The 24899-nt window shown below is 48.9% G+C and overlaps 1 protein-coding gene across 1 annotated transcript; it reads right to left on the bottom strand.

Moving 5' to 3' along the window:
* Positions 1-2998: 2998 nt before the first annotated feature.
* Positions 2999-22579, bottom strand: RFX2 (regulatory factor X2; the record flags this gene model as incomplete). The annotated part of the gene is made up of 17 exons (XM_084276473.1): positions 22472-22579; positions 20049-20138; positions 18979-19055; positions 18140-18404; positions 14504-14578; positions 11453-11634; positions 10031-10150; positions 9368-9483; positions 8348-8466; positions 7922-8034; positions 7260-7411; positions 6461-6558; positions 5332-5481; positions 4720-4928; positions 4328-4481; positions 3248-3290; positions 2999-3108 (listed from the first exon to the last, which is right to left on the bottom strand). Exons 1-17 carry the CDS (start codon positions 22574-22576, stop codon positions 2999-3001), a joined length of 2178 nt encoding a protein of 725 aa, XP_084132599.1. The 5' UTR covers positions 22577-22579.
* Positions 22580-24899: the final 2320 nt, after the last annotated feature.

Genomic DNA, 24899 nt, shown 5'->3' with positions numbered 1-24899 from the left:
AGCTGCCCCAGCCACGCTGGGCTGTTCCAGTGAGTCCCTGGCTGCCCTGCACTGTCCAGTCCAAAGTGCATCCTGGAACCAGTCAGAGGGACCAGCAAGGCCAAAGCACCTCCTGGACATGGTGCTGCCTCAGTTTCCTCGTGCAGTCGGGGTCACAACCCCACCACTCCCCCCTCATGCTGCTGGTCAGGAACTGTGTGCCTGTGTGAGGCTTGGGGGGAACAGGACGTCCTGGGACCAGAGGAGGGGCAAGAGAGGTCTGCCAGGGGAGCTGGGGACAGCCACAGTCCCTGAAGGCTGGTGGTCTTGGTGACAAGTGGACAGGACACCCCTTCATTTGCGGTGGGGGGCTGATCCACCCAACACTCCCACCTAAGCTGTGTCTCAAGTGGCATCACACGTGGTGACGCCGCTGCCGACCCCGCTCTGCCCGGCCATGGCTGCACCCTGTCCCTTCGCTGGGGTCCCACTGCTTCACCCCCCAGCCTCCCACCCAGCCCCAGGGGGCTGCTGGTGCTGATACCCCCGTGGGCATCTGCCCACCAGAGAGCTGCAGCTGGGGCTGTGTGTGTTTTAAAGGGTGTTTCACACTGTGCTTCGCTTCCCTTTGCTCATGTTCGGGGTCTGGAGGTGCTGCTCAGCTCCCAGGGAGCCTGGGACACAACACCCCTGTTCCAGTCCTGGGATTCGGGATCTGAAGGAAGAGGCTCAGGCTGGTCCAACAGCCAGAGGGAGAGAGAAGCAAGCGAGGATGCAGAGGGAGAGGATGAAGCTCAACCTTCCCCTTCCTGCGAGGTCAGAGTGGGAATGGTGTGTCACTCACCACCTCCCTGCCTCTCCACTCTCCTCCTTTCACAATTACCCTGGAAGCACAATTAGAAAATGCTCCTTGCTGAGCTACAGCCTGGTCTGCAGCCTCTGCTCCCCTTGTGTGATGGGCCCTACAAACCAGGCGCTGGTGGGTGCTGGATCTGGAGATCCTTGGCCCAAGCTGCTTTAATTACACCACAGAGGGCAAATCCTGCACCTCCCACTGATGCTGCAAAGGCTGCAGCAGGTGCCTGACATCTCCCTTCAGCGACTGAAGAAGAAACAGGACTACAGCAGTTCGTGTACAGGCCTGAGCATTTGATACATGTTTATTGCTGTTCTGGTTGAACTGGGAACTTTGTGCATATGGGGTTTGGGTGGTTGTGCAGACTCCTCACACAGTGCTGCAGAGCTCCAGAGCCTCGTGTTTGCACGTCCATGGTGAGCAGAAGGTGGTTGGGGTCGGTCGGTAGCGGCTGCAAAGAAGACCCAATGCACCAGCTGAAGGTAATACCACGCTGGGTGGGAGCAGGGGGGGGGTTAAGACTCAGTTGCTGGGTTGGTTTTTTTTCAGACCATCTTATCTCCTCAGCAGGACCTGAAGTGTGGACTCTGACCCAGGCAGCACTCACTCCTTGGTGTTATGTACAAATCAATCCAGCTTTTCACTTGTCTCCTGCTACTTTGCTATGAGACATGTACAGACAGACATCACCCTGGCAGATGACAGCACAGGACAGTCAGAGAGCCACTGGACTCACTTGCTTTTTACACTCCAGCAGCAGGATTCAAGTGTCACAGCTGCCTTAGTACCATGTGCAATGAGTAAATGATCTATTAGGATAGAATACACTCTGATACGCAGACGTACACGAGACCCCTGGAAAAGCTCACATCAAATGCTGCATCATTAGAAATGAGAACAATAATAATAATAATAATAAAAGCTATTTATGCCACAGCCTTTATTCACAGAAAGATTTGCCCCAGGGCTTTGTTTTTGCAGTTTGGTTTGATAACAGATTTCCCACCCACCCCCCCCCCATCACCCTGCCCTGTAGCCCACGTCAGCTCAGACCCCACAGGACATGGAAAGGGAGAATAACCCCCTTCTCAGAAGCTCCCCCAGCTCAGCCCTGCTGCAGCCAGCACCTCAACGATGCCACTGAGGCGTTGGGCACACCGGGGCCCTGACAGCCCCTCGCTGCTACACGGGACAGGCTGCGCCGGGGGGAGCGGGCACGCCGGCCCACCCTAAGGCACTGCAGTCGCACACCCTCACCCGTGCTCTGGGCGCAGCCCCCCGGGCAGCTGCACCCTCCCTTCAGCCCCTCAGCAGGACATCAAGTGAGAGTTTTACAAAACCCAGGACGTGGGGTCAGTTCCCCTCTGCCTGGGTGCCCTGGCCAGGCTGGGGATTGTCCGGGGAACAGGACTGCCCATGGGATTGCCCGTGGGCATCAGGGTGCAGGGGGCAAGGAACACGCTGTGTGACCAGCTGCCACTTCCTCAGAGTCCTTTGGTATCTTGAGTTGGCCTGACAGTGTCCCAGGAGCATTCGTGGGTCAGCGATGAAACGCCAGGCTGGGGAGACATGGAAGGAAGCAGGAACACGTGTCCCATAGCCCCAGAGCCAGCACGTGCACCACTGCTGGGACAGGCTGGATGTGCAGCCTGGACCCTCTCCCCACGTCCTGTCCTGTGGATTTGGCAAAGTCAGAGCTAGGACAGCTTGTCTGGAAAGGCTGGAGGAGAAGGGTCAGGTATTTTTCCTTCTTCTTGGGCACTGATTGGTTCAAGTTTGTATCACAGTGAAGTCTGAGAAGTGGGGAAGAAACCCAAACCACCTTCCCTGAAAGAGAAAGCCTCGTTTGCCCGGCTCACTCAGGCTGGAGAGGACTGAGCCACACACATCCGATGTTGCTGCTGACCACGGGGGCTCCATCCCTCAGTAGGAGGCGTTAGACCTTCGCCCTCCAGCAGCTCTCTCTGGAGGAGAGCAGGCAGACACAGCACCCCCATCCCACTGCCCACCCAGGCTCCCCCTGGAGCCCTTCCTCAAACACAAGTAAACATAAAGAGAAACTACGAGGCACTAAGAACGCAGATATGGGGAGACTCAGGCTTGTGACCATCACACCTGGCTCCAGATGTCTTCATCCAGCTGGGGAGAAGCTGAGTCCCAGTTTCAGATCTCCTGCAGCGACTGGCCGGGGTCGCTGCGTTCCCGTTTCACCACCGGCTCCACGACGCTCTGGGAGTCCGTGTCCACCCCACTGCCCAGGTCACTGATGTCATCTGCAAAGGACAGGTCTCTGTCAGAGGGTGACTGGAGGGGAAGAGGGTCTTTTTTCCCAGCAGAGCAGGGTAGAAGAGCGAGCATGAGATTCCCCCTCCCACAGAGATTCAACCCTGACCCTTCAGGGAGAGGAGGTACCTTTGTCCAGCAGCGTTGGGGACAGGGAGGTGAGGTCACCAAACTGAAAGAGAGAAGGAGTTACAAGGTAAGTGAGGGCTGGGGATATACTGGGTTCAGAAGAGGTGTTGTCTCCCTCTGTGACGAGGTCTAAACCAGTAAATTACTGTAACAATAACCAAAAGTCATGCCAAGCTGGGCAGCAGGAAGAGCTGGGGAGAGCAGGAGTTACAAATCAGCAGTGGGAGGGCAGGATTCATCCTCTTCTCTGGGAAAAATCAGCCTCCTCCTGGAGGACAGATATATGGCAAGAGTTTAAAGGGGAAAAGGCAAAACCTGAAGGCTGAGAGCCTCCCACAGCCAGCTTGAGCTGGAAGCCACTCTCTGCCTTTCATGTTCCTGGACTATGGAGGTTTTGCAGGGAATAGTGGGAAGCTGCAGTGCTGTTAACCTGGGGCAATGGTGTGGGTCTAGTGGGGGGGATGGATTTCTTTGGGCCCCCTGCATGAGCTCTGGGGAGAAAATTGGAAGTGGCTTCAGCAGCTTTGGTGGGCATCTGGCCTCTAGCCAGGGCCAGACCACCACAGGAGGATGGGACCTGCCTGCAAGCCAGGCACAGGATTTACTCTCTGGTTTGTTAAAAAAATTCCAAACACCACAAACAACCCATCCTTTCTCTGCTTCAAGAGAAAGCAGGTGACTGCATGTGTAGCTCTGGAGCTTGTGGAGATGGTGTCCCTGAAAGAAGCAGGGAAAGTCCATTTTGGACCTTTTTTCCCTTGCTTTTTGTGTTTGACAGGACTTTTCCCTGGCAGGAACAGTAACCCAAGGTCAGGGTTGGTACCCACAGGCTATGGAGAGAAGTGGGGAGATCCTTTTCTTCCCTCCTCCAAGGCTCAACTGCCCCAAACCCCACCAGCTCACGTGTGAGCCAGCAAGGAGGGAAGATGCTTGAGGAGTTGGATCCTTGTGCCAGGTTCTCATCTTTGGCAAAGATGGTTCTAAACACACATTCAGGACACAGCACCGTTGCTGAACCACTCAGGTGTCTTCAAGCACTGCTCAGTTTGGGCTTGTTTCTAGGGAATAATCACTTCTCACCTCTCCCATCACAGCGATCGGCGTCTCCCCCGTTGCCTGGGCAACGCGATGCTCCACCAGGTAAAACATGTACTCGTCATAGAGCAGGCGAATCAGGTGGAAGGAGCCAAAGCTGGCAGCGCTGCGCAAGGTGAGGTCACGGATCACCATGGAGCTGGAGAAGGGCAGAGAAACAAAACACCTGGGGTGTGTTTCACACTCACTTCAGGGCTGATGGGAATCCTTCACCCTGAAGGAACCGTGGGACACAGCGCTTTGTTTCTACCTCTGCCCCAAGGGTATCAAAGCACAGTCTAAGGAATTAATTGATGGACCATCTTAGCCCCAGCCTAAAAGGATACATGCCCTAAGCCCAGTGTAGAAATACCTCCAAAATGAGAAAGAAAAAGTACCTGTAGAATGACCATTTCAACAGGAACTGCCTGGCTGCCTTGGGGAAGCTGGGACTGCCCTCGTGATGCTTCAGGACTTGAGTAACAACATTATCCAGCCAACTAGCCCACTGGTCCAGAGAACTCTGTTGCTGCAGAGTGAGCTTGAAATCCTGCTCCAGCTTCTGTACCATGCCTTCCTCACACTGGCACACCCATGAGGCTTGTTCCTGCTCGGAAAGAAGGGCTGATAGTTAGTCATGCCAAGCCTGCACTGTCAGTGCATCCCAACCCAGGAATTCAACTTCATTTCAAGGAGACAAGGACTCCAAACCAGCTCTGAATAGCATCTTGTCCAGTCTGCCCAGACCCCAGTGCAATATTTGTATTAGAACTGGATTACTGTTGGCAGCACTACTTCCTCCAGACATTCCTTAGGACCTTCTCCACTATTCCCAGTGAGATGTCAGACTTACCTGGAAAAGTAACACCAATGCCACTAAACTGTTCCTTTAATGGCTTTTTAGTACTGGAAATAAGATGCTGGTTACCAGCAAAGGTCCTGATTATAGAGTCCCAGTTCACGAGAACATGAGAAGACAACCTGACCCAGGAGAAGACACCAGGAGTCACCTGCACGTTGGCGAAGTCGACCCGATTGAGATCGCTGAGCATCTGGTTGATCTGGGAGGTGTTCTGCAGCACGGCGCGGGCAGCCTGCGCCAGGTGGTTGAGGGACGTGTATCTGCGCAGGGTCTGCGCGAAGGCGCTCACCACCCCCACCTGCAACACAGGCACGGCGCTGGCGGCCAGACCCCGAGCACCCCTGCACAGCATCCGTCCCACCCATGCTGATGGCCAAAGCACACCCCAGAGAGGCACTTCTGCAGCATCTACTGCACCTCACAAACCAGACTCTGTGTTTCTTTGCTTTGAACTAACAGGTTTTAGGGATCTCTCTGGAGAGAGTCCAGCAGAGGCTACAAAGATGCTGAAGGGCCTGGAGCATCTCCCCTGTGAGGAAAGGCTGAGGGAGCTGGGGCTGTTCAGCCTGCAGAGAAGAGACTGAGAGGGGATCTGATCACTGGGTATCAATAGCTGAAGGGTGGGACACAGGGGGACATGGGCAGCCTCTGCTCAGTGTCTGTGGGGACAGGACAAGGGGCGATGGGCTCAAGTTGGAGCACAGGGAGTTCCCCCCAATGTGGGAAAGAACTTCTTCCCAGTGAGGGTGAGGAAGCCCTGGGACAGGCTGCCCAGGGGGTGTGGAGTCTCCTTCTCTGGAGAGATTCCAGCCCCGCCTGGACACCGCCCTGTGTGCCCTGTCCCAGGGACCCTGCTTTGGCAGGGGGTTGGACTCAATGGGCTCTGGAGGGCCCTTCCCACCCCCCTCTGAGTCTGTGTGTCTGTGATTCTGGTTTTAGCAGAGACCATCAAGGAGAGAACAGGCTGTGAGAATCCATGGCTTTAGGAGAGGGGGGTAGGAGCCCATGAAGTGTTCTGCGTCTAGGGCAGCCTCACTCCAGTGCAGAGATTTCCCTCCACAAAGCCCTGTTAGCAGTTTCAGGAGATGGGAATAGCTAAAGGACAGGGCAAAAAGGAACTGTCCTCCCACTCCTTGCTCATTTTGGTTTGTGATTATTCATGACAACGTGCTTGTCTGGAGTACACATGGTCAAACCCCAGCAAAAAACCCCACCACAGACAGACAGAGACACAGACAGACACAGACTCTCTCTCCCTGCAATGAACCTTTGCTTACCTTGGTCTGGACAATCTGGGGGGGGAATTCACTCATGGCATTCATCAGCCACCCTTCCAAACTCTTGGCAAAGTTACGGATGGCCTGTGTAAGTGTGCCTGCAAAGAAACCTGCAGCGTCAGACAGGCTGCTCTGCACATCTCTGCACATGCTCTTTAAAGCCACACTCATGCCCCAGCACCTAGACTGCCACCAAGAGCCAGAAGGACGTGGCTTTCCAGCCCTGCTCAAGCCAGCCCAGGGCTCAGTTGAGGCCTCAGAAGTCTGACACACACTGAGGAGCCAAATCAGAGAGAAACCCCTCAATATCCCCATCACTAATCTCCCAAATGGAAGTTGATCCCAAATTTCCAGGAGGTACAGTAGGGGACAGGATGGTCCTATGTAAACAAAGATACCATCTCCAGGGAAACATCTCACCATCTCACAAGGATTAGCTGTGCTTACTTGTGCACTAAGCCCACTCTTTTGCCTTGATGCCTAGCCAAAGTCAGGAGATGTGATATGCAGGGAACCCAATTCCAAAAAGGAGGGGGCATTTCCAGGGGCCACAAAGCATTGCTGGTGCAGAGCAATGCTGCAGGAGGGATATTGCTGTTACCATCATGTTTTAGCTTGTATTCCAAACAAAAAGCCTCTAACTCAGGTTCTAAGATGGATGGAAATCTTTGTTGGCAAGTGGTAGCCAGACTGAGTCATGGATTGGTGTTTGTCAGGCACAGGATCCCATGAGTCAGGGCAGGATGAGCTGAGCAGGAACTGGGATGGCTGATCCCTGGGCAGGCCACGGGGTACTCACTGGGCACGGGTCGGAGCACGTCTGGGATGAGAATCTCCACCAGAGCCTGGTACAAGATGTGATCACAGCTTCTCATCCACCTGAGGATGGGCTCGTTTTTGCACAAAGCGATCAGCTTCTCTTTTGGGAGGGCCCCTTCGTGTTCTTCATCGCTGGGGGAGGAGGAGGAGGAGGGAGGCAGGGTTAGCAGCACATCTGCAGTCAGTGCATTTGCTCCTCTCCATTTCTATCCCCAGTTTTCAGCAGAAAAAAGCCATTTGTGCTTCTTGCAGAGGGAAACATTTCATCATTCCTTCAGTGACTCTGCAAGTGCCTCTCTGTGCATGGGGCCAGAGCTCAGTTGCCCCTAAATCCCTATCTCATTCCCATCCACCCAAATGCTCTCTGCATCTGGGACCAGTGCTCCTTACAGGAGGTACAAGGCACACAGATGTACATAACCAGAGCAGACGCTTTCCTCAGGGGTCTGAACTTCGGGTGGTCTTGATATTAACCCCTTCTGACACTCTCTGTAAGGATTCTGCAGGGAGGTAAATACTTTCAAGTCCCACAAAGCCCTCAAAAATGCTTTAATGATGCTAAAAATTCTTCATGTGTTTGGAAAAGATAAAATATTACTAAGACCAGGAGCATTCAGAAAGCAGGGAAGCACAGCACTGTACCTGGATGGCAGGGCAGTAGAGCCATCACTAGATGGTGTTTTAGGATTCCAGAAGGATTGCCAGAGTTTTTCAATGTAATGAAACTGAAGATTCATCACAACATCCAAAGTCACCTAACATGGAAAGACAGAACCCATTAGCTGCCCTGCTGGCATCTCATCACCTGGTGTAAGGAGAAACTCCATGTGATGCCATTTAGATGAAATAATTTACAGGAAAAATATCAGAAGGGGCATTGTTTAAATAACCATAACAGAAAACATCCCCCAGGGAAAAAATACCATGAAGTGCAGCATTAGAGCTGTGATACCTAGCAAATCAAGCATCCTCTGTGACATTCCAACTGCTCCTAAGAGCAGGATGTGAGCCTGTTAATTACATCACACATCAAGTAACGAATCAATTCAAACCATTCAAAGTCATCACCTCACAGTGTCGCCTGTAGAGAATCTGCAGAGTTTTCGCCTCATTCATGGTGACCCCTTCTTGTAAGAGGAAGTTATGTAGATCAGGGTCTGGGAACTCAGGAAAAACATGGGTTACATCTGGGGAAAAAAGCAAGAGAGAGGATTGGGGAAACCACTAAGAGTTAGGAACACTCAGTTGTGCAGGACTACACAAGGTGCTGCTGTCACTGAGACATCCTGCATGTCTCAACTGGGATCAAACAGGAGAAATGAGACCCCTAATCTAGTACTTTCCATGATTCACACTGTTATACTGGGCAAGAAGTGAACCACCACAGCCCATTTATTCAGTGTGGAAAGGAAAGTGTTTTCTATCTCTCTGTAATAAAAGAAACCAGAACATACTGGCCTCATCTACCACCATTCCCATTAGATTTTCTCTGGAGCCTGAAAAATGTCTGTCTGGTGTTTTTGAGTGTACAATGGGAGATATAATTGGACAGCAGATGACAACCAGGCTGATCTGGTATCTCTGCTTGAATAATGGAGAGGTGTAGATCAGAGAGCAAAGCCAGAGAGCTTGTCTCACAAGGAGAAGATCTAGATGGGTCATCTGCAGTCAGATACACACTGCAGCCTTTGCTCTTCTCCCTCTGGCTGCCTTTTAGCACGGCTTTTCCAGGATCTCCACTCCTTCCATCCAATGTGAATCAAAACACATGGCTTAAAACCATACTTAGGGGTTACTGAACGACCTGGAGGTACAAGGAAAAACCCTTCCTCCAGGTACAGGAGTTAAAAAAGAAACTTAGTGTGACATTGCAAGAATTTATTAACATATAGTATAGATTAATAGAATTTATTAACACATATATTACTAATATGTATATATGTTATGTATATGGCATGAAATACTGTGGATTCATTAGAAAAGCAAAGAAATGCAGAGCAGCTGGGGCTTGCTGGACAAGACCTTCCTTCCTCTTCAAGTTATGAGCCTGGATGTGAGATCTCCCATACATTAAAGCAGTGTCCTCACCTATGAATTGCTGATGGTGTTGACTCTGAGCAGCAACCGATTGCTCGGGTGTCGTGTGCAGGTTGCTGTTGGACCCACTCTCTGCCATGCCATCCATCTTCTGTGCTGGTCTGTACCTGAATGGTAGAGCATGGCTTGGGATTTACACAGGCACAAACACTCACACCATGTCAGCAACGGTGTCATACAGCCTGCAGCGTTCAGCTCTGATGAGTCTGGGGGCAGACTCTCCCTTGGGTGCTGGCTTTTGCACTTACTGTTTGTTTGGGAGCTGAAGAAAGAAATTCTTTTGCTCCTTCTTCACCCCAGCAAGAACCTAAAGCATCTGTGCTTCCAGGAGACAACTCCAAATTCCTTCAGCATCGTGTTTTATACTGAAAATTACTCAGACCTGAGACTAACCACAGTCCAGCCTAACTGTATATGTTTCCAGACATGGTTTTTACCCTCCACTACTCAGGCAGAGACTTGCAGCCCCCTCTTCCACAGCTCAGCTCTAGCACTTCAGCAGCTCTTTGGTTTGACCTGTCCCAACACGCTCCCTTTGCTTCCAAGCAAAGCCAAGTCCCAAGGTGGGGTCTTGCCGCGTTCTTTGGGAGGACCCTTACCCACAGCAGCACTGGGGGGCACCCCCAGTAAGCCTGAATCACTAGGAGCTCTTACCTTTGCTTCTGGTGGATGGGCTGCTGCCTCATTGCCATGTACTGGGTGTCCTCCTGCAAGCGGTTCAGCGGAGACTCCGGCTTTAGACGGATCCCATAGTAATGGTACTTGGAGTTTCCCCTGGAAGTATCAGTGTGACTCAGTCAGTCAGTGCAATTTACTCTTAACCTTGCTTTGATGAGCTGCTGACCCTGCTTCTCCCAGCACATGGCAGTTTGCTGCCAAGTGCTACCTGAAGTAATGACCCAAATGAATGCCATCACCCCCTGCACAACTGAAACCCACATGTCACAAAGGTCAGTGACACCCACATTAAAACCCAGCAAGGTTTGTTCCAAGTTACCCATGGTAACTGGAGAAGAAGAGACAAGTGTTACAATACAAATGGTTGTTAAACAGAATAACACTCTGCCATTGGATTGGGGTTGAAGGATTATTTTTCCATAAAAACAAACTTCCATCTTTATCTAGACATGGATAAAACAAGCCTGACTGTCAACTGTGATAAGGAAAGCATCTTGGTCTTGCCAGCACTTTCACAGCAACAGGCTGTTGTGCTCAGCATTGCTCCTTTTTGTAGTTTTATAAAAACTAAAAGCTGTTTGCAAGCAAAAGAGGCTGAATTCCTTTTCCTTTACTGGTCAGTAGGATGCTCCTTAGGAAAATGGCTTTCCATCACATCAGACAGATGTGCCAGTTAAAGGTTTTTCCATGAAACTGGAATTTTTCAGCCCCAAAGGATCTGCTTTTGGGAGCAAGAAGGACAATTCTGCAGCCATGGATCTATAAAGACAGAATGTCCAACTGAGTCCTTGCTGAGAGAGGAGACCACGCTGGGGAGCAGCAGCAGGGTCTCCAGAGCCCTCTTATTTGGTTGCTTAAAATTCATTTGCTGGGTCACTGTGACCAGGTCTGCAGGTCACTGTGCCAAAGGGTTGTACACACACCCCAACTGCTCAGGTGTGAAGTACATTTTGGCCATGTCTAAAGTGACTTTAAGTGCCTTCAAATTTAATCAGAGCTGCATTGATAATCTGAATGAATGAATATGAAAATAACAGTGGACAGTTCTTTCCCTGTCTATTGAGGTTTGCTGCATCCTTCCCAGCCTGCACATTTGCAATTTTAATTGAGCTTTTTTGTTTGTTTTTTTTTTTCTTTTACCCTTGATGAGCTAAAAGAAGTTCTCTCCTCTAAAGATATTATTTCAGAACTCTTGCACTTGGACCTATCTACCCAAACCCAAACTCTTCCTACAACCATTGCTTCCATGGACTGCCCCAGCCACATCTGGTTTTGTTCCAGCTTGGAAGCCCAAAGCCTGAATTTTATGATGAAATCTCCCATAATCAGAGTGTTTTCTGTTTCTCTAGTGTAGAGAAGTTGTGGAAGTGGTTTGTGGAAGTGGAGGTTCCTACCAACCTGGTTCCCAGGCGCCGAGTCCTCAGCCCCATGAACACCGAGCGGATCAGTTTCCCGAAGGAAGCGGCGTTCACTGGGTCCAGTTTGTGCTCCTGGCAGTGCCGCAGGTAATGGTTGTAGAGAGAGCTCCTGGGAAGGCTGACACCCTCCGCTGTCTCATAGTTGTCCAACAACCACTGGAGCTTTATGCATGGAAAATATAAATACACAAAGGACACGTGAAAGTCTAGAGAGGGCTGGAGAGGGCTGGGTGAAACGACGTCAGAGCTGACATCTCAGACCTGGCTGAGTTAAGGAGAACTTGATTTTAGGTAGTTCTGTTGGATAAGTGGTATTTATGACAGCTGTGGTTTTTAAAAAGTAAAAGAACCCCCCTCAGCCCAAAGCCAACAAAAATGCTGTCAGGTTTTGCAGGAGTATTAAACCAGAGTCCACCTGCCATCTCAGTGTCCACCTTGGATCCGGATGAATTCCTGCAGAGCCAAAATAAAGCTGTGAGAACCTGTGTTTTCCAAGAATAAAGATCTTAAGATGCTTTCTAAGAGGAATAAGTTTTGGAGGAACCAAATATGCTACAAAGTTGAAGAAAGGCATGTCTGCAACTCTTCCCTTAACAATAAAACTCATGTTTACCAAAGCCACCTTCACATCTCTGGGGGTTCCATTCATTTGGTTTTCAAAATTTACTGACATTTTTTCTGACATTTCTGTTGATTAATGTTTGCAATTAGCTAGAAATTATTTACACCCAGCCAGTCTGTAAGGCCAGGCCCAGCAACAATGTCAGCACAGGAATTAAAATGCAAAACGAGACCAAAGCACCAATCTCCTTTAATTGGCTAAATGACTTCAGCATCAATAACACAAGTGGGATATTAAGTGAATTTCGGAAGGGACTAGATGTACAAATGGAATAAAATCGATGCCTTTGGTAAGAGCCCTTTCACTGTCATTAGGGCCATTAGGAATGAAGACCTTCAAGGCTTCCCTCTCTGCCCAGCCCTCAATCCCTGCATGCTTAGGAGGCACAGCTCCACCAGAAGCAGCTGCATTTGCACCACACTGATGGCAAAACAGACTCAGGTTATGGATGCCAAAGTATCAGCCATGTCATCTCCTTACAACAACATAGTTCAAGCACAGAGTGTAATTAAGTATGAACCTGGTTAGAAACCAGAGGGATTTAACCACACACATGTTCTAAAAAAAAAAAAAAAAAAAGCTGTATTTTTCTATGGAATATTCAGATATCAGTAAAATCCTTTCCTTTAAACTCAATCCTGGACATTTTTAGTCTAATCTCAGATACTTCTAATTATTTTTCCCTGCAAGTGTCTTTTCTATTCCTTTAAACATCACAGAGTTTCACAATATGAACTCCCACCACTGAATTAGAGATCTATCATGAAATGCACAAAAGGGCTTAAAATAGCAACCTGCCAGAATAGAAATAATTTCCAAAACATTCTTTTTGCTCTTCCTGCAGTAGCAATAACAGGCCAGGCACTCCAAAGGAGAACATGAAAGATTCTTTCCACTTGTACCCTGTATTCTGTTTACTCCTGGAATCTTGCTCAGTCAATGACAAGATATTCTACAGTTTGTGTTTACACTACAATCAGGTTCCACTAAAATCCCTCTGCAGCTGGATACTCCTTCACTTGTCACAGGCTCTGCAGGGGAACATAGAATCACAGGCTCACAGAATCACAGGGGTGGAAGGGACCTCCAGAGCCCATGGGGTCCAACCCCCTGCCCAAGCAGGGTCCCTAGGACAGGGCACACAGGGCGGTGTCCAGACGGGGCTGGAATCTCTCCAGAGAAGGAGACTCCACACCCCCTGGGCAGCCTGTCCCAGGGCTCCCTCACCCTCACTGGGAAGAAGTTCTTCCCCACATTGGGGGGAACTCCCTGTGCTCCAACTTGAGCCCATCGCCCCTTGTCCTGTCCCCACAGACACTGAAAAGGGGCTGCCCATTTCCCCTGCATCCCATACTGAAGATATTGATAAACATTGATCAGATCCCCTCTCAGTCTCTTCTCTCCAGGCTGAGCAGCCCCAGCTCCCTCAGCCTTTCCTCACAGGGGAGATGCTCCAGGCCCTTCAGCATCTCCGTAGCCCCTCTGGACTCTCTAGGGTGAAGAGGGCAAAGATCTATTTTTTGTGGGATCTAATAATGACAACAGCTCTGCCCCCAAATACAAAGTAAAAGGAAATCTGTTAGATAAAGCAGTACCACCTTGTGCACTGTGATTTATCAGTGCAGAACGTGCTTCAGCCTGACCCAAAACACAACAAAGTCAAGGCAAGTCCAGCGGCATCAGTGGGACCTGGACCCTTCTCATCTCACACAAGCATGTGCTCCTGCATGGGAGCCATAAACCACGATGCAGAAGGCCTGGCAGAGCAGCAGGAGCTTCACACAAAGCAGGGAAATCGTTGGCATAGTGAGGAGAGAGAGGTCTAGCAAATGGATTTAGCATAGCATCCTAACAGCAACGCTCTTCCTGGGGTAGAGAGAGAGGCAGGAAGGGCATTCAGAGGAGCAGGCTGCTGGTATGCTCTATCTAAGGGATATCTGTCATGGTTCACACCAAGTTATTCCTGTAGATTTACAAGTTATTTTCCAGCCATCTTTCAATTCCAGTGAAAGGAAAGAACTTCCTCAAATGTGTTTATCTGACTGCCAGCAATTTCCACTGCAAGGCAGGTGAAAGAAATAAACACAGGGCAGAGGCAGTTAACAGAATGCAGAGCATCTCAGGAGCTCATGTTAGCATCAGGGCACTACTTGCAGCTCCTGGTTTCTTGGGAATGGGTTTTTTAGGAATGAGTTTTTTGGGAATGGGTTTCTTGGAATGGGTTTTTGGGAATGGGTTTCTTGGAATGGGCTTCTTGGGAATTGGTTTCTTGGGAATGGGCTGCTTTGGGCAGCTCTGCTGAATCACAGGCTGCTTTGAGTGGCTTGTGCTGTTGGAAACATCAAAGGGCTACGAAATAATGCTCCTACCAAAGTGGGAAAGAGGTTGTAAATTCTGATTGTAACTTACATGGCTGTTGAGCAAACTGCTTTTGTGTGATGTGATCCCTTCATTTTTTTGGAGGTTTTCAATCGCCAGTTCAAGCTAAAGAAAATGTGAGCAGGGGGAAAATAAAAAAAAGGGGGGAAAAACAAAAGAAAAAGGAAAAAGAAAGGAAATCAGATAGTTAGCAACAGCCAGGATTATTGTTTCTTTCTTATTATTTGAATGATTAATGCTTTATAACAACAGGCTTGTGGAAAAGAGGCGAACAGATGAGGCGCAGTCCTTATGGGATGAAGCTGCAGAGATGTTATTGTACAGCATGCAAACACCACAGCAAGAATCCCTGTTAGGGTGAAAGAGCCAGACCAGGGGGCTTTTCATCTCCTACTACATCCACTGAGGTAGTTTTCCTTCTCCTTTCCCACTCAGCCCTACACCAAACACCATCAGACACGCTGCAGTGGGTCAGAGGAGGTTGGCTCCAGAGAAGGTGCATTTTACCCAGATCTTTCAAGGAAAACTGGAAGTGATGACTTCAGTTATTGTTACCTGTTAAAATTTTGACCAAAACCTCATGGCAGCTCAATAAAACAGGAGCATGAGGAGGGCTGACACACAGAATGCATACACTGGTATGGGTAGGAGCTCAGAAGGAAAATGACAGGCTGGGACATCTCGATGCTACGTGAGCTCACTGCAGTTATCTCAGAGCTGCTGCCCAGTGCAGTCATGGTGAGGCTTTCAGGGCCTTGAAGAGCCACATTGCCTCCCTCTGCTGAGCTTCTGTTCTACACTCAGCCTGGTTAGAACCACTGCCGAGCTCTAACCCTCTCCTGAACCCTTCCTGTCTTCTCCTTTCTGCTGCTGGGGCTCCCTTGGCAATCTCTGGTGAAGTGCTTAACGAAGGGCTGCTAGACCCAGAGCTTTAGTGCTCCTGAGCACAAGCACAGGACAAAAAGAAACCAAAAACCCCCACCTTAGGGATCTGGCAGCAGCAGAACCTGCTGGTTTTCTCTAGCAGATGTTCTCAGAGATGTGCTCTCTGTGACCTGGCAGTAAAACTTGCTGCCTCTAGCATCTGCCCTTGTTTGACCTGCAGGGACGTGTGCTCAGCTGGAGGCACATGCAGAAGGCACCACATCTGTCTGTGACCTCTGTCACAGCTCCCTGGGCTCCAGTGTGCAGAGGCTCATAGCACGGTGAAGATGAAGGCTGAGATAAAACCAGCCATGTCCAAACAGAGCAAATCAAACTCCTGAAGGAACACTGAACAACCAAAGACACAGCCTGAGCTGTACCCACATGTGACCATACCCTGTCCAAGCACCTCCAGTCCCTGGTTTCTATCTGAGAGTGTCATCCCTCTGGTGCTTCTCAAGAAGTTGTGATTGAATCCCAAGAAGGGTCAGTCTCAGTCTGTGTGTCAGTGTTTTCTGAGAAAACTGTTTTGATTGTGGTACCATCATGTACCATGAGGAACCAAAGACCAATTGCTGATGCAGCCTTCAGGAAATGAGTCAGGGTTAGAGGGAGACACCATTTCCTTCCTCTGTTCAGGGAGCAGCACGGTGCCCGTTGAGCAACACCTCTTAAACAAGCAGAGAAGCAATGGGCACCTTCCATCTGCAGAGAAAAGTGGACACCTTCCATCTGCAAAGCTCTCAACCAGCCCTGCACGAGGGTGCACATCCCCACAAGCTGTACTTTGCTTTCTCTCCACAAAGCTCTTCACCCTGCACCAAAATCCATTTTCCCAGGACCACCAAGCCAGCCTTTCCTGCTCTCACAGCAAGACACTGCAGGGAAAAGTAATGCTCCAACCCACTGATTTGCTTTGGTTGTTGCTCTCTTTGAGCCTGTCCACCCATTATCATGTGAAATTCAAAGCAGGTAACACAGATCTGCTCTGTCCCCCTCCCACTCTGGTCTGTGCTGCAAGAATCCCAGACTGGTCTGGGTTGGGAGGGACCCCAGGGATCACAGAGCTCCAACCCCCTGCCACAGGCAGGGACACCAACCTCCAGGCCTGGAGCTACACAAGGTTGCTGAAAGCCACACATAGACACATCCCTATTCTGTCTTCCACATGTTATTTCACCTTCTTGAGCCTCTCCACAAGAGCAGCAGACATTTTGTTGTTAAAATATCTTCTGAAAGTTCATTCCTACACTCCACACAGTGATTTCAGATGTCTTTTCATAAAGGTCACTTCCTAACTTCTTTGTTTTGCTGTATCTCATGTGACACCTACAAACTAAATCTGTTCACAGGACATTGCTGAGGACACATTTTCTACTCAGGCTTCTAACATTGTGCCCATCACCATGGAAACTGAAAAAAACCCCACCAAAACCCCCACCAAAACCCAAGAGTAACGTTGTGCAGCTTTGGAAGATGCAGTCCCACGCAGGTGACAAGATCAGCAGCTACTTCCTTCCAAATAACAAGCTTGAGCAAAGCTCAGAAGATGCTCCAATGCTAGATGTACCTACCAGCAGTTACAACACACACACACAATTCTCACACAAGAAATAAACCTCAGGTAATCCATCCTGGGGTCCTCTTCCACCCAAAGCTATGGACCTCCACCCAAAGCTACCTCCACCTCCCTAAGGCAGAGTACATTTACTGCAGGCTCAAAGGCAACATTTCAAGGCACAAATAGTCACAAACCATGAAGTGTGTATTCTAAAACTCATTGAGAAAAGAAAGTCCAACCTAACTGGCCAGATCTTCAGAGATTCTTGGCAGGAAACAGCTCCAGTTTTTTCTCCCTAGGTGCTGCTCTTCCCATTTTAAAACCTGGCCACCTACATTTGTAATTATCTTTAAATACAAATGTATAAACACACCTAAGTCAGTCTGAAAAGGAAGGTGAGCAGAGCTCCAACCCAGTCCTGGCTGCAGCTGCTACTGAGGGCTGGTAGATCCTCAGATAAAAGCCCTGGTAGCTCTCAGGCACAGCAAAGGTGTTTGGGGTTATTAGTGGTACCCCCCCTGAGTCCCACACAGCTGTACAGCTGTGCTTCAGGCAACCTGGCACCTCGATTGGCATTAAAATGATTAAAAAAATTATCAGCATTATTCTTACAATACATTTTCTGTAACACATGGCATGGACAGAATACACAATGGTGCAGGAGATACACAAAGGCTTTTCCTCACTCTGGGTTTGGCCTGATCAGCTTGATGTACCTCACGTGCTAATTATCCACTGTATTAATAATCATATTTCAGGTTTCTTCATAATTAAAAAGATATTTATATTTGTTTATTTTGGATAGGCCAAGCCTCACCCACATTCAGATGTTATACTCATTAGGAAATGTAAATATAGACAATCCTTTTCTATTGGAAAGGCAAAACATTTTGCTCAGGGTAAAAATAAAAAAAACCAAACCCCCAAGAATTTTCTCTTTTCATCTGCACAATTTCAATGACCCACTCAGAAAGTTTGAGAAGCCTCTGCCCACCACCAAGAAACATCCCAAACTCCTGTTGGAAAACACCTGTGGTACACCAGTGTCTATTCTGTCCCTTGCATTCGCATGGCACATTATACACAGAGCTAATGAGAAGGAGTTTCATTTTCTGCAGGTTTTTCAGTTCCCTTGGAATAAATCCTGGCCCCTGAGCTGCAGCATCTGCAGGGCTACATACCGTTGCTGGAGAGGAGCGTGAAGTATGTGACAGAGAATGTCTAGTGTTTTCCATCCCCCCATGAATGAGATAGGCTCCCGAGCTGGAGAGGATCTGACTTCCCCCAATGTCCATGGTGATGCCCACCATGTTGTGAGAGGGAATGGCTGTAGGAGAGGATGCCGCTGTAGTCACCTGAGCTCCACCTCCCTGGGGTTCGAAATAGGACGCGGCGCTGCTGGGGGCGTAAATCTGAGCTTCTGTGTTGTAGGAGTAGGCAGCTCGTCTGTCAAAGGAACAAGGAGGTCAGGAAGGGGGGAGGAACTCGCTGATCTCATCTCAGGGACAGTGGTTTCCAAAATCTGGACTGCCTTTTAAAAGGGTTCTGCCTCTAAAGAGGATTTTAACCCCTGTGGGTTCAAATTGAAATTGAACCTGGTCATCCAGGGGCAGCTCTGCAGCCACTGAGAGCATCCCAGGGGGCAGCAGGGCCAAAGAGGGAGGCACAGCAGAGAGGAGAAAGAGGAAACCTCATAAAACTCCTTTCTTCCAGTTCTGCTCTGGTTCCTAAAGCTACCCCAACTCACCATACTGGGCATAGGCAAAGGAAAACAATAGGCCCTGTATAAGGAAGTGCAGGATTCCCTGGAGAACAGCCCCCTCCATAAGATCAACGCCTCCTCCACGGCTGGAGTCTGGCTGAAACTACCCCTCTGGACACAACACAGCATGTGAAATGGCTCCTCCTCTTCCTCCTCTTAACAGCAGGCAGTGCTGGCAGCAGCACCTGGGTGGAAGGAGCCTGGGAGGACAGCTGGGAAGGGACCAGGGCTCTGCTACAGCCAACAAGAGACTCTTACATGGTTCCGTTGGTATAAACAGCTTCTCCTTCCACATACTGGACCTGGGACGGATATACATGCTGCACAGACTGCACCTGAAACAAGCATCATAAACTGGGGTTACAGATATGTTGTTGTGCCTGGGAACAGTGGGATAAACTGCATGTTACATCCTTAAACAGCTTCCAGCCTTACCTTGGGATTCAGGCTTTCTTCTTAAAAGAAAACCAAACTGAACAAACCACCCCCCCTGCATGCTTGGGAATCCCAAAGGATGTCTTTATTTTAAAAGGTCAGATCAGAATTAATAAATGAGTAGTTGCTCCATGAGTAGTGGAAACAATGGAGCTGGGTTTCCTCCACACACATGTCTCAGGGCTGGTTCTCCACGGACTAATAAGGGTGACATCATGCTGCAGCCTTTCCTTCAGAGGACTTTGGCCATGTCCATCTGCACCCCAGTCCTTGTTCATTTGTCTGGGAGGGGTGGAGTTGCCCTCCATCAAGCTGGGTTTTTTTTTTAAATTGAAACTCAGCAACCAAATAAAAAAATTGCTAGAGGAAAAAGCCAAGAGAATCAGACTCAGTGTCCACATGAAGCAGCACCACATATGCCTGGTTTCTTAGGAAACCAGGGCTGCAAAAGGCAAAGTTCAGATAAATAAAAACACTTCCCTGGTTCTCTGGCACCCAACCTTTCTATGAAGTCACATGCAACCAGGACATCTATTTTTATAATCAAAAAATCCCAAACACTTTGCCTTTAAAAAAAAACCCTCCACAGAGGACTGCTTTTAAATAGCTATCAAAAGTATCCATCACACCTTCAAATGCATGGAAGGCAACTGCTACTGTCAAGGTTTTCTCCACACTTTACATATCCTGAGTTTCTTTCACCATCAGTCCAAGAAAAGAAGTGGGAGATGGAGAAAGATGCTCCCACAGTGACCTCCAGCTCTCTAATTGCACACAACTCTTTAATTAAGGGCTTTTCTAAGCAGCTCTTGGGCACAGTTTCAAATGTGTGGGACGTGGGGTCCTGTCAACATGGGGGTCCCTGCGTGGTGTCTCCCCCCCAGAGGTATTACCTGTTGTGGAACCTGCTGAACTCTGGGAACAGAGATTTGCTGCATCTGCGCTCCTTTGGGAGCGGAGCCTGCTGCTTGGACCAGAACCCTCTGCAAGAAGAACACACAGGAACAAACACTTAGTCTCAGTCTGTAACACAGGGGAGTTAGGTATTCTCCTAGAAACATTCAGGGAGAGCTTGCCTACTGCTCCAGTGGCAGCAGCACCCCTTACTTGTTGTCTTGTGGTCCCCACCTTTGCAGTGTAACCTGCACTGGACCCCAGCCTGAACTCAGTATGAACTGGGGAAAAGCAGAGAGCTGGATCCCTCTGCTTTTTGTCATGATTGACATTCAGCATGAGGTTGGGATGGACATCTCCTAAGTGCTCAGCACCTTGAGATCCAGGAAAACAAGTGTGGGGATGTGGTGGTTGGAAAGAAGCGATTCAGTGAGGCTCATGAGAGCAGAGCCTGGGATAGCAGCATGAGGGTAGAAAGGAAACGTTCAAGCTGGAGATTAATATTGCCTTTGAAGCTGATGAGGACCTTCCCAAGGAGACAGTCATCCTCTGTGGCTTGAGGCTTGGCAAATACCCAGCAGATTGAGCCCACACAACAAAAAGCTGCCAAACAATCCCCCATGAATACTAGAAAAGCCCTTTACAGTTACTTGCTACCTTATACATATATATTTGACTTGTAGCCCTCTGACTCCCTAACAACATGCCCTTTGTAACCAGCCAGAAAATCCATTCCAGCAGAATTACAGGGATATGCCAATTGCCCAGATTTCTAGCCAGCCCCACATCACCAGCCCCCAGGCTGACCTTCAGCAGGTCTGGATACACCGGAGATCCTGCAGCTGGGGTACTGAGAAGGACACCCACACTTACACCAGCCATCACTTAGTCTGCTCTCCAAAAGAGGCTGTAACCAGCTCACAATGGGAACACTAAAAGCCTTTTTTCACCCCAAGCCTTGGCTGTGTCACCTACATCAGAGGCTCAGTAAGATCTATTTCCTTCTCCTACTCATTATCTGTTCTCTGACGTTTCTTTTACCAAAGGCACCCAAACTACACGTCTCCTCCTTGGGTGCAGCTGCCCAGCTCAGCTACCTGTATAATTCGTCACCACCTGTCCAGTTGCTCCTCTTACCCTCCAAGGAAAAAAATCAAACATCCCCAACCTGCAAGATGAGGCCATCCTGCTCATACAGCCTCCGCTCACACTGGAAGGAGGACCAGTGATCAACCACACCAAAGGCTTCAGCCTCACACCAGTCACGCTGCCAGTAGCTCATCCCTAGGATTCCTTCGTGCTGCTGCTGAGAAGGGAAGGCTCTGGAATCTCGTCCTCTCCAGCAATCTTCCACAATCCTCTGGAAGCAATCCTTCCTCTTCATCCAAGGAGTCCCAATCAATGCTACGTGGTGTGATGACAGGTTTCCAAACTGGGTGTGAATCCAAAGCTGACAGATCTTCTCATCTTTGACATGTTGTCACAGCCAAAGTCACACCAAGGTCTGTCGATGCTTAAAGCCACTTGACACTATTGATCAGGGGTATCCACATCATGACAGCATGAACCAGAAATGTCACCCAGAGAAACTGAAGGTGGGAAAGCTGAAAGATGATAGAGGGCTGGCCAACAGCACTCCGAATCCCACCATGTGAATGTCCAAGTCTCCTGGTGAATTCTCCTACCAATTCACAGGTTTTAATTGTTCCTTCCCGTCAGCATCCAATAGCAGCTGCTTCAGGGTGTAGCCAAGTTATACCCACCCATCCTCTTATCCCTCCAGCTTCCTGCAACAGAAACTTCTTTTGATAGTTCCCCAAATGGCATAAAAAAGGAACCAGTTTTACTTAACCCTTCCCGTTTTGCATTAGGAAGTTTTCACTCATCTGCTGCTGAATCCACTTCTCTCCTCTCAGGAGACCTCCTGGGTGCATCATATCCATGTATATGAATCATGACCCCCCCTCCCCAATGTAAAACATCAGGTTCCACCTACCAAAGGAAGGGACCAGCATGTGGTTCCTTCCCCTGCCTCCCACACGAGCACTCCCTCATCTCTCCCCATTGAGCCTGGTACCCTATTTGCAGAGATGCCTTTAAGGAGAGTTTCATTTTCTCCTGCTTTTATTGACACACCAAATAATGACAACAGGATATTACACTGAAGCAAACACCAAACATTAAAACTACTTCCTTGGGCAGCCAAGATAACCCCTAAATCTCATGTTTTAAAGCTTGCATATAGGGCTAACAGGTGAAACATCTCTGGCCTGTCTCAGCAAAGTCCAGCAACATGTTCTCCCCAGTCCCTCAACAAACAGATTAACAATCCCCCATATAAAACCCCTGGATTAAAATACATCTGCCAGTAAAACAGGTCCCTTCTCCATGGAAACAGCATTCCCAGCTGTGCATACGTTACCTGCTGAGACGCTGGCACTGGCTGCACTACTGGAGCTTGGGTCGATGCTGAAGTGTGAAGAGCCACAGAAGCTGCTGAGTCTGATCCACCCTCTGAACTCTGCATGCTCACTGCTGGGGAAGAGCAGAGAGGAGATGAGCTGGGGAAAGCACAGCTACACATCACCACGGGCGCCCGAGGAACCCGCATCCGACAGGGACAAAACCCCAGGGGAAGATCCAGGGGATAGAGCTAGGAAGGAAGGTAGCTACCTTCCTACTCAGAGGACTCTTTTAAGGCTTGGAGCTAATTTTATATACCATGTTATATTAAGAAAAAAAAAAAGAAAGTTGCACAATTGTTCCCCAGAAAGGAGAGGGAAGGAACAGAAAATGCATTTCTAAGTATAACTGAAAAGTAGTGTTGGAAAATGATTGTGTCACAGAGGATAACTGCAGAGCTGCAGAGTAAGAGCAGATCTGAAAAATGTGTTTTTCTCCCCCTATCATGTTTAACTGCTGTAAAAAAAAATAATTAATCAAATCTGAGCACAAGCCTGGAGCTCAGATAATGCTTTCAATTGGAAAGTGGGGTGGTTAATTTGAGTTTATAATCACAATCGATAATCAAACATGAAGAGCAGAACAGCAAATGATGATCAGTTTAAAACCTGCAAACTGCCCCCACAAAGAGCCACCTCCACTCTCCCATCTGTGCCCTAGTCCCAAAATCCCACTGGCCTCATCAAGATCCCCAGACCCTGACATGCCTTCTGGGCTCTCTGATCCCATGGCCACACTACAGGGCTGATGCCCTGAGCATCTCCAAGCCCCCGCGGTGCCCCTGTCCCACAACTCACCCAGCACTGCTCAGCCACCTTGGGAAGCATCCCAAGGGCCACGCAGGAATTTCCTGGGGATGGAGAGGTGGCACAAGAGCAAGGTCTTGCCCTGGGTCTCCTTGCTGCCTTACAGCACAGCCCCAGCACCCCATGCCCATCCCCTGAGAAGCACGGGGCATGTTAAAGCCCAGCTGCCTGAGGGACACCGGAGGTCTCTGTGCTGATGCTTCCTGACAGCAGCCAAATGTCATTTTGGGGTTTTTGATGTAATATGGGGGGATGGACACTTTTTTCCTTAGTTTCTTGTGAAAGTTCCTGTTTAATGAACTATTTTAAGAGGGTTTCTGCTGTCACTTCAAAACCAAAAGGTTCAGAAACAGCCAGAGTTTGAGCAGCGTCATTTCTCCTCTGCCAGCCTCACTGCTGAGCATCCACGTAGCCTGCAAGGAACAGCATGAAATCTTTTCTGCTTTGTTTCCCTTCTCCATCCAAAATGGAAAACTTTTTCCTCAACTTTGTGCAAGTTAAGAGGCTAAAAGGAAAAATGAGAAACTGAGGGACACCAGACCCTGCTCATTTGATAGCTCACTGTGGTGAAAAGAAATGCAGCAGGGAGATGAAGCTCCAAAAGTTGCCTGTTTGTTCTTCAGCTGCTGAAACAACCCCACAAAGATTTAGATTCTTCACAAAACCAGGTTTCTAAGATCTTTTCCAGTCAGTCCAGACCCCACATCCCCATGTTGCCCACCAGCAAATCACACCAATTACTCTCCTGACTTCCCCTAAACTTGCAAGTAATTTTCACACCTTTCTACATCAGGGAGTGAGAGTAGCTACAGAACCCACACAGCCACACAGAACCACCCCAGGATTCTAACAAGCCAAAGACTGTGCAAATAAATTCAGTCACTATTTATCACCCTTCGTGTCCCTTTGTAGCCCCAAATCCACCTGTAGCTGAGGTGTCCAAGCCCTTTCCTGGTGGGTTCACTACATCAAGGCAGCTCCCTCCTCTCCCTGTCCCTGCCTCTGCATGGGTTTTAGCCAAAAACAGCCCAGTGAGGTTCCAGAAGAAATCTGTGGAAGTTGCCAAATAGATTTTAATCATTTATTTGAGAACAGTTGTGGCAGGGTCAGTTGTTGGCATTTCAGGTGTACAGAAAGGTCCCTTTTCAAGTGTACTTTTAATCAGGAAAGGACACTCAGAAGTGATGATATTTCAAATTTGCCACCTACTCATCTCTGCTGATAAGTTTTGTCTTCTGGTTTCTCTCAGTGACCAGAAGAGGCCAGCCAAGGGGAAAGATGCATTCTCTGCTGCCAAAATAAATCATCAGCATTATTTTCAGGTTGGTTACAAAATGCAGGCTCTGTTACTGATGACAACCAAGCCAGACACAAAGGCCCTGGTGAGATCTGCAGCTGGTACTTCCAGACAAGGTAGACAGAAGTTCTGGACCTCCAAGGCACACGTACAGGGCTTTTTATTATTTTGTTTATTGGTGAAACATCCTGGATAAAGGATAATTCATTCCCCATTAAAGCCATCCTGTGCTTCCTGAGAACTGGAGAGACAGAGATGTGGGCACCATCTGCTAACATTAATTT

The sequence above is a fragment of the Gallinula chloropus genome (genome assembly GCF_964237585.1).
Source record: "Gallinula chloropus genome assembly, chromosome: 28".
NCBI classification, from domain to species: Eukaryota; Metazoa; Chordata; class Aves; order Gruiformes; family Rallidae; genus Gallinula; species Gallinula chloropus.
This window is presented reverse-complemented; position numbering and strand designations above follow the sequence as displayed.